Below are 10,504 nucleotides of genomic sequence, written 5' to 3'. Positions count from 1 at the left end.
TGGATTGGCCATACACTTAGGAAGGAACTGAGAAATATAGCAAAACAAGCTCTGGACTATAATCCTCAAGGCAAGAGGAAGCCGGGGAGACCAAAATCCAACTGGAGGCGGTCCACGCTTGATGAACTGACCAAGACGGGGACCTCCTGGCAAGAAGCAAAGACCATCGCGCAGAAGAGAGTGAGGTGGAGATCCATGGTGGACGGCCTATGCTCCCAAGGGGGCCAAGAGGATTAAGTCAAGTAAGTCATCCGCCACCCATCCCATCTGCCATACTTGGACTTTCGCCGCCTAAACTTTTGTTCTTGTCCCGCTGTGTTTCCCCCTGACATCAGTGTCTAACACAACAAGTCACTGCCCAAGTGCTGAAGCGAGATCAAGTTGGGCGAGGAGGTCTGTAGTGGCGGGAAGTGAGGCGGAGGACACACTGATTCGAGGCTCTAGCTAACGTTAGCTACATAAACGTGAACTACATTTTCTCTGCATCTCAGAAAGACTTTGCTGCTGTTGAGCAGTCCATCTTCAATTTTTTGGTTGCTTTGTACTGTAAGCAGTTGATGCCAATTCTGGAATAGCAACTTTCTCTGCAGGATTCTCCGCCATTGAATTATACTTTCAGCGAAGGGACGTGCACATGCATCAGCACTTGTAGAACAGCCAACAGGAATGCCCTCTGTCTGAGATGATTGGTCAAAGTCTCCTGTCATGGGTTAGACTTTCTAAAGCTTGAACACAGTCGAGAGGAGGTGCAGATGTCTCTCAGACGACTTCAATTACAATATGTTCAGTTTTAAGTTTAATATGGGATTTTTGCCCAGTGACAAAATTAAAACTGCCTACCCCAGCTTTATGGAAACCAAACATCACAATAAAACACATTAAATAAGAACATCAGCTTGAGATAAAACCACCAAGCAAAGACCATTCACCCTGTTAAAAGTATCAAGAATTCAACAGCATACATCTGAAAACACACACACACACCTTAGAGAACAGAAATTACACACGATCAATGAAAACCTGCAGTTATCTGAGAGCCTCCCGACCCTTGTGTCCGTCCTCCAGGAGGTGGACATTGATCAGTTTAACTGACCGAGGACGTGATTGGGATTATTCCAAGACTGATCAATACAAAAAACTAAATGGGTCAATATTTAGCAGAGACACGGTCAGCTGATAGATCTCAGAGTCTGACGACATCTGGCTGCTGCAGTTGGCACGTCCTGTCTCAGACTGGAAAAAAGAAACAATTACATAGAGAACACAGAGCCTGGATGAGAAACACAGGTCAGGGGAGCTTTAGACATTCACAGGGGCACCCAGAGGATGCCAGTCTATAGTGCCATGTCCCCTGCATACTCGTCTGCTGTGCTATTTGGAAGGTAGTTTAGGAAAGGGGCCCACGTCTTATCGAAAGCTCTCTCTTTCCCCTTTAAAACTGAGCTCAAGCGCTCCATCTGCAAACTGTCTCAGATTCTGGATTGGACCGACGTCTGGACTCTTCAGCTCTGTGACATTGTTTGTTTCCTGTGCAGATTTGGCTTTTTGTTCTCTTAAGCTGCGGTTCATTTGCAGACTGCTGCAGGATTTCCTCCAGGATTTCTCTGTTTCACTGAATCTGACCCTCAACCTTCACCATGCTTCATAAGGCCTGCTGCAGAGAAACATCACCACAGTGGGGCTTCATGACGGAGGAACATTTACTCAAGTACTGTACTTAAGTACAAGTTTGAGATACGTGGGTATTTTCCTTTTCGGTAACACTTTACTTGAAGGTATCTACATAAGAGTGACATGAACCTGTCATAAACATTATGTACATGTCATAAACGTTTATGACTGCTGTCATTAAGTGTCATTCGGTTTTTGTAATGACAAGTTGACATTGTTTGGGTTGTCTTGATTATGACAACTTGACATTAATCAAAGTGACATTACCAGAAGTTGTCTTTGTCATGACAAGTTGACATTAAATTTGTTTGGGATGTCCTTATAATGACAAGTTGACATTAAGCAGGATGACATTACCAGTCTTTGTCATAACAACTTGATATGACAAGAAATGCACCTCTTTTTGTGTTTTTGACAAGTTGACATAATGATTATTATTGTCATGACAAAGACATCTTCTGGTCCCTTTAAAAGACATTAAATAGTCTTAAATTTTGAATTTAATGAGGTCTTAACTACTACAAACATTTTATCTAATTTCATTTATCCATTTTTAATTTCTTTTAGTGACAGTAAGTGCAGCCTTTCTATGTAAAAGTCACATTTCTACTGTTACACATCTTTAAAAAACTATAATACTGTCATTTTACTCCATACTTACACTTAACTGTTGGCAAAATGTAGATTGGCTTATCACACTCTAATAACCATATTCCTACATAACACTTACCTCTGCATAAAACCACATATACACTTACTTGCAATGCTTCAATAAGTTAAACATGATTTGTACAAAACTCTGTCCTACAGTTGGTTAAAAGGCATCTTGAACGGGTCTTAAAAAGCATTAAACTTGACATGTCCAAATGGCGATTGCATATGAGGAAGGATGTTACATAGAAAGAAAGGAAGCATATGGTGGTGTTTGTTTTTTAATCTTACCTGTTGGCTCTTTGCAGTATTTATCTGCTTTGTATTCCTTTCTTAAACGTATATATGTGGATTAAGGATACTGTCGCATTTATTACTTTCCTCCAATTTGTTCTCTGTGATTTACATGTATATGGGATGTTGATTGCCGATTGTTATTTTGACTCCTTTTGAGGGTGAGATGAATTAAGACTGGTGTGGACTTGAAAGGACTTTTGTTTGACACTCTGCTGATGTTGTCTTTGTAGACCTGTCCTCCCTCCGTGGACGAATGGGAATGTGACCCTCAACTGCTGATAACATGTGAACTGTGTTGTGCTGCCTCTGGCGACCTGTCTGCTCAGGAATTTGTCGTTTTTTTCCCCTCTTCTTTTATAGTTTTGTGTTTTATCAAAACAAAACTATAAAAATAAAGTTGAATGATCTCCACCTTTACTGCTGCAACATTAAAGTAATGAACATATTATTGCATCAATAAATATAATCCAATAACCTGCTTTTGTTGGTACAATCCAGGCTGGAATCGCAGCAGTGACTCGCTTAAAAAACGACTGGTTTTGTTGTTTGTTGGTCAAACAAGAAAACCAGCTGTTTTTTTTTTTTTACCAAATTTGAGGAAATTCCCTCAAGGCCTTTTTGAGATATCATGTTCACAAGAATGAGATGGATGCAAGGTCATAGTGTCCTTGACCTTTGGCCCCCAAAGTCTAATGAATCCATTGCTGAGTCCAAGTGGAATTTTGAAAGAATTCCCTCGTGGTGTTCTTGAGCTATCAGGTTAGCCGTAAAATGTAACATGTTATGGATTTTAACAGTGATTAAAAGACACGTGATGAACGAAACAGGCAGAGAGACCAGTGTGGAAATATATGTACACATTTTTATTCAGGACAGAGACACAGCCTCGGGGTGAAGCAGTGACTGGCTGCAGCCGTTTATACAAACAACACTGACATCACTCTTTAGCACACGTACAGAACATGTCGACCTGCAGGAACATTCAGAGCCAAATATCTGTGGAAGTAAAAGGTGTACGGGAGATTCTAGAGGCGAGACAGAAGAAGTGTATCTTCAGAGAGGCCACGAGGGTTAAAACTATCAGCGATATAAAACAGCCTCTGCACGGTGCTCTTAAAGGGCAATACCACCGTTTTTACGACTTCTAGTTCAACTACGAATCCTACATAGTGTTACAGTTACTACTACTTTTTTTAAACGCATGCTTCAGAGTCTCACATTTCTTAGTTGATTTTTCCTTCTGTTTCTGCAGCCATTGACTTCTACTCATTTCCTTGCTCTGTGAAAATCAATTCGCAGTCTTGAAACTTGCTACACACACGTCTGACCCATCATGTCAAACATGGCATGTTTAATGTTCACTGTGATTGTGAGCAAGTTTTGAAAGTCTGCTGTTGATTTCTGGTGATAAATGGGAACCGATCACTGCCTGAACAGAAGGAAAAACATTATCGACTGTGAAACACAGCAGAGTTTTGCAAAACTGGTTAGTTATCATTGTAAATTATGTAATAAATGGGCTTAAACATGCAACATCACTTTGGTTTTTCTGATAATCCACAGACAGACAGGGCTAGTGATCTCTAACAGCCCTTAGAAGTTGGTTAAACACCGCCATCGCTAACATTCCCATCTTTATCAATCACACTGATTCGTTGCGACTTCAAGGGAAACTTAGATATTTTTTAATCTGGACCCTATTTTCCCATGTTTGTGTGTCTAAGTGACAAATGGAGACAACAAGTTTTGAAACTGGTCCAGTATTGAGTGAGAAACTGCAGCATCTTCCATTTACATCCTCTAAAAATGCTTGTCTTTGGCTTTTGACAGACTCAGATTGTTCTTACGAGGGTCTGACAACACTGTGGACAGAGGAATGATCTGTTTTTCTTTACCTTTCGCTGATCTGATCTGTTAACGTGTGTAACTAAGTCTCCCAAAAGAAGAAGCCTCCTTTTAAATCATACAGACTTTTTCACGATGTTGAAATCAGCTAAATATTCAGCTATGAACATGGAGTTTGGTGTCTCTTGGTAGTTATTTTATGTCTCTTTGCAGTGCCTTTGCATCTCTTTGTGGTCTTTTGTGTCTCTCCGTGCTATTGTTAGGTCTCTTCCTGGTTGGTAATTTGAGTGACGTTTATCAGATGTTGGCCTGGGCCTGTGCCTGGTAGGACTGTTCAGTAATCCATCCATTGTCACTGAAAATGTTTTAGATCAGTGGTTCCCAACTGGTGGGTCACGGTCCAAAAGTGGGTCGCTGGTCCATTCTGAATGGACCACAAAGTACTCACAAATGAAGTTGGTAAAAAACACACTTTATTTTGAAGTTTAGTGAATTTCCGGCACAGAGCTTTTATATTGAAGTGTTGTTTCCTGCTGTAGAGCGAGAGACTAACAGACAGTTAGTTAACAGAGACTGCAAAGTAGCTTGACGACATGGCCAAACACAAGTATGAAACTGAATGTATTAAACTATGTGGACCTTGAACAAATGACTAAAGAGAAATCTGGAGCCTGTGGCTGGACCAAGGGGTCACTGACGTCTCTGCTGTTTTCTCTCTGCAACAAGTCACATCTTGTGAGATTTCAGAACAAGACTTCTCTTTGATCGAGAGTTGGTCACATTAAAAACTAGACCAAGCAAAGGGTGTGGAAAAATGTTTGATTTCCCTGTGGGGTCCTTTCCTTAATGTTGTCAGACACTTCTAGTCACTATCTGAGCCTGTCAGTGGCAAAACAAGCACTTTATGGGAGTAAACTGACAGAGCACAGTTACCCATAGTGATTACACTGCAGCCTGTTCATCACAGCTCTCTCTCAGTACTGGACTGGTTTAAACATTGTTGTCTCCATTCGTCACCAGGACACAGAAACATGGGAAATAGGGTCCAGGTTGAAAAATACCAGTTTCCCTTTAACATCAGAGCTACTCATATCTTGCTCGTCTCCAACAAACAACCTCTTCCACACACTGACTCCTCACTCTGTCACGGGACATGTAGGGTAAAAGATGAAAATGAAAAGTCAGTTGTGATGTTGCTTTGGTTGCATTTTCTTTACAGTTCCCCCGTCACTTAACGCAGTAAGTGTCAGCATGATGGAAGATGTTGCATTCCATTTCTGGGGCCTCTTTACGCCTGTTACGACTGAACTGAATCCGAGGGCTGTGACATCAGGTGAGCAAGAGGTGAGCAGCTCCACAGTGAAAATATATCAGCGTGATGCAGTAAGAAAAAGTCAAGTCTTCTTAAAGGGAGAGTCATATTTTAGCAGCTGGACGAGGCGCTGAATGTGAACATGCTGCTGTTCCTTCAGAGGATATTCTCAATAGGCTTTTGTGAACGTAAACAAAAAGCCTTATTGTATTTATCCGCATGACATTTTTATACAACAACAGTAGTCTGGCTCTTTTTTAAAGATTTTTTTATGTTGTCACTGCAACAAAATCACCAAACAAGGGTCAAGATCTACACGTGTGCCGTCGAGCTGAAGGCTATAAAGTTTCCTTAACAGTCATAATGATCACAGCTCGGTATATTCCTTCTTCACTTTTTAATTTTGACAAGAATGAGATAAAAATTAAGTGAGAACTGGATCAATTTAGAGTTTCTGACAACAACAGCTCTTCATCTTACAATGCAAACATACAAAAAAAGGCAGGAACACTTCAGCAGCATTGTTAAAGACATATTGCTGCCTGAGCTGAGCTGATAGGCGAAATCACACAGCTGCAACCAAGGCGAGTTCCTGCAACATTTGGGTTCAAGTCATGACATTAAAGGACTGTCAGAAGACAGTGAAGGGGAGCGATGAGCGAGTTTCGATTGGCAGCTCTGCATCGACAGGCTGTCTGTGTAAAAACTGAATGCTGCAGCGATCAGTAGGCAACAAGAGAAACTGTTCATTTTTAAAAACCCCGAAACTTTATGAGCAGGGTGGTCGATTTTAGCCCTTAAAACATCAGAGCTTTTTACTGTACACACTAAATAACTTAACCCACTCCGACAGTGGCACAAAAAAAAAAAAAAAAAAAAAAGCAACAAAACATCGCCAGTCATCAGATGACACTTTGTAACTGTATATATGTATGTATATATTTATATCTGTGAATATGTACAGACCAGAAAATATAAACAGAAACTCTGTGCATGGAAGGCAAAAGGAAGTTTTTCTTCATTCATTAAAAACGATCGACGTCCTACTTTGCAATCGTCTCATTCTGGTGTATTAGCTCGTGTTAGTAAAGGGGGATGACACCCAATTTAAGGACGCATAATTTAAATGTTAAATTACTAACTTGACAAAAAAAATCAGATTTTGAGAGACAAAAAGATCCAGGTTGGCAAGCAAATGACACAAAACTGAAATCTCTTTTGGATGCAGAAATATACACAAAAAAAAAACCCCTTTGTTGTCAATGTCAGTGCCGCCGGATTTGACATCCAAAACAAATCACCCACAAGTTTTGACTGACGTTCACTGTGACAGGGTGCAACACTGATACACAGGCTAAAGGGATAGTTCAATTTTTTTTAAGTGGGGTTGTATGAGGTGCTTATCCATAGTCAGTGTGTTACATTCAGTAGATGTCAGCTGGCACACCCCCAGTTTGGAGAAGCAGACAGGAGTACCGCAACAGAAGCTTAGCAATGTACTGCAGTGGTATTTTAGGCCACCAAAAACACTGATATCAGTTTAAATATACGCTGTATTTATAATATTTTCACCACTTTATTTTGCAGCCAGAGAGCGATTTCCAACTGGGGAGCTAAAACTGTTATATCGCTCTCTTCAAAGCCAGACTCCATTGAGAAAAACAGTAATTTTACCTCGCTGAACACAGGAGCTGCTCGTCTACCACTGCCTCGATTAGTTAGTTTGTTTGTGTTATTGTGCGACTTTGGTGAATCTGAAGGAATCCTTTTAAACGCTAAAGTCACACAGTAACACAGACAAACTAACTAATGGAGGCAGCAGCAGAGGAGCAGCTCCTGTGTTCAATGAGGTTAAATTAGTGTTTTTCTCAATGGAGTCTGACTTAGAGGAGAGTAAAGCCCAGTTCAGACCAATGATTCGCAACGAGCCAAAACCATTTTAGAATGCTGCAGAGAAAAGTATTGATTCTTTTAAGGTAGCTAAAGCTAACATTTTGCTGCTGCCCCCGTCCACAGCAGTGCATTGCTTTAGCTTTGGTAGCAGTACTCCTGTCTGCTTCTCCAAACTGGGGGCATGCCAACTCACATCTACTGTCTGTAACACAGTGACGATGGATAAGCACCTCATACAACACCACTTCAAAAAAATCTAAACTACCCTACAACACACTGAAATGAGTCCATTATAAAGTAACGTGTTACCAAAACAACACGAGTGGGAAAGCATCAGCTTGGTCCAAGAAAATAACGTTAAAAACAGAGAGGGAAAAAAAAGTGATGGAAAAGCCCGTTCTCATGTTCTCAAAATGCATCCAAAAAACTTTTGTCAATCTACACACACGTACACACAAGCTAGGTTTACCAAAAACACACACATCTATCATATCCACGCTGACAGAAGGTGGGACTCGGGGAGAAAGGCACGACCCAGGAGGGTTTCAGTTTTGAAAGTTACTCCAACGAGAGAGGGAGGAGGGAGTTTCTGACTGCCTCCGTATACCTGGAGGCTGCGAAGGGGCGATGGTTTCACCAACGGATGGACGGGCTGCTAGTTAGTCGGAGGTTTAATCAACCTCTCAAGATCCTTGGATTTGCACTGCAGGTGTAGTCCAGCAGTTTGAGAATCTGCACTGACGTCAGAGGAGGCCAGCGTTTGATTTCACTTCACGGTGACGAGGACCCAACAGGCCTGGCAGAACATTTCAGCTGCTGCTCAGTATATATATATGTGTGTGTGTGTGTGGTGTGTTATTTGTGTGTGGGCCAGGCTTGGTGTGACCTTTGACGTGATCATTGCAGCTGGACTCTGTACGCACAGATGAGGAGCTTGACCTGAGGAAAGAAGAACATCAGAGATCAGAGTTTTTCCACAAGCAGGAAGAAACATGTCGAATAATGGCAGCTTCATCTACTAAAGGTCCAGTGTGTAGGATTTAGGAGGATTCACTGGCAGCATTGGAATATAATATAATAAAATTAGTATGTTTTCTTTAGTGTATAATTACCAGACTATCACAGGGCTGACACATAGAGACAGACAACCATTCACACTCACATTCACACCTACGGACCAACTAACCTGCATGTCTTTGGACTTTACACAGAAGGGCTTCCCCCACCCCGTGTTCGAACCAGGAGCCCTCCCTGATTCGTAATGTGAAACTGCTTTATTCAGTGTTTTCACTGGTTTAATTCACTGGGTCCATTTGTTTTGGAGAAAAGGAGACCTCTGTGAATAATTCGGATCATGGTTAAAAGATGCCGCATAGAAACTCCCCCTTCAATGACTGATTGACTGATATATTAACTGTATAGATAGGGTGAGAATAAAACCACTGATTTACGATAACCTTATAGTGACGCTCCAGCCAGAATACTGAGGAAATGTTTTGAGTTTGAGACTCAGCCCCTCCAGCTGTGAAAAATTGCAGGGTGCTGTGTTGGTGTTCTGCTACTCGTACAGGTAAAGAAGATAAAATACAATCCAGAGTGTCTTCTTGGTGTAATCCACCATTTATAATTCTGTGACACAGGATTTTACACTTCTGTAAAGTTATCACTGTGGATTAAAATGTTTCCTGTCTCACAAACGGCATAAGAACAGTACATCAGCTCTTTTCTTACTGCTCTTTTCATTGACCTCTCAAAAGCATTCAATACTGTTTATCATAAAATTCTACTTCATAAATTACACCCCATAGGCTTAGATATTTCTTCATTTAACTGGTTCCACTCCTACCTCACTGACAGAACTCAGACTGTTGTCTCTGACGGTGCTCAATCAAGTCCACTCACTATCAGAAACGGGGTGCCGCAGGGGTCTATCCTTGGACCATTGCTATTTACATTATACATTAATAACATAATTCTCCCGAATCAATATTTTAACGTCCAATTTTTTGATGATGATTGTATCACATATGCCCCCGGTTCTACCCCATCCCAAGCCCTGACTCATCTACAGACTGCCTTTGATGCCCTACAATTATCCCTCCATAACCACAGACTAGTTTTAAATGCAGGAAAAAAAATACTTGGTATTCTCCACTTCCACCACTAGTGACTCCAACTATCATGCCACCAAGACCTTAAATGGCACCCACATTACTCTCACTGACTCATAGAATAGAATAGAATAGAATAGAATAAATCTTTATTGTCCACCAGGGTGGAAAATTGAAATACTTAAGAATTTGGCTTGACAGCAATTTATCATTCAAGATTCACATTCAACAGTTAACTCAAAAACTAAAAATCAAATTAGGCTTCTTGTACAGGATCAAAGGCTGTCTTTCTGCTAATTCCTTTTATATCTTTGTTTGTTTGTTGTGTTGTGTGTTGTTTTGTCTGCTGATTGTGAATGTTCCTTGTTCTCAGGTCTCTCTTGTAAAAGAGATCTGATCTCAATGAGACTGCCTGATAAAATAAAGATTTCATTTTTTGCTTATTTTCAGGTTAAGTTCTTGTTTGTTCGTGTTTTTTCTTTCTTCTGTCTTTTTTGGCTTGTTTATTTTTTTATTTCTTAGTTACTAAACTTACTTCTTATAATGTATGAATATCTGATTTTATTGGGCCACTTCTTACTTCTTCTTCTTTCTTACTTATTTCTCATTGCCTTCTTCCCATGTATTGAAAAAAAGGAAACATAAAAACCTCCAAGCCAATCCACTCAGGTTTCAAGGGGTTAAAAGGACAAAAATGGTCTGACTGGGAACAGATACCTTTATG

The 10,504-nt window shown here is 40.7% G+C and overlaps 1 protein-coding gene and 1 long non-coding RNA gene across 2 annotated transcripts in view; one reads left to right on the top strand and one right to left on the bottom strand.

Annotated features, from left to right (window-relative positions):
- The first annotated feature begins 1,200 nt into the window (after nucleotides 1–1,200).
- On the top strand, nucleotides 1,201–3,636 carry LOC126393248 (uncharacterized). Its single transcript, XR_007570247.1, has 2 exons — nucleotides 1,201–1,708; nucleotides 2,850–3,636. It is a non-coding gene; the product is annotated as an uncharacterized LOC126393248 (long non-coding RNA).
- Nucleotides 3,462–10,504, bottom strand: part of mphosph8 (M-phase phosphoprotein 8) — a 53,973-nt gene continuing 46,930 nt past the window's right edge. The window contains exon 14 of the mRNA XM_050049173.1: nucleotides 3,462–8,608. Within this exon, the coding sequence (XP_049905130.1) occupies nucleotides 8,567–8,608 (42 nt within the window). The 3' untranslated portion in view covers nucleotides 3,462–8,566. The remainder of the gene's footprint in view (nucleotides 8,609–10,504) is intronic.

Source organism: Epinephelus moara, chromosome 7 (genome assembly GCF_006386435.1).
Source record: "Epinephelus moara isolate mb chromosome 7, YSFRI_EMoa_1.0, whole genome shotgun sequence".
NCBI lineage: Eukaryota > Metazoa > Chordata > Actinopteri > Perciformes > Serranidae > Epinephelus > Epinephelus moara.
The sequence above is the reverse complement of the archived record's forward strand: the minus strand, read 5'-3'. Positions and strand labels throughout refer to the sequence as shown.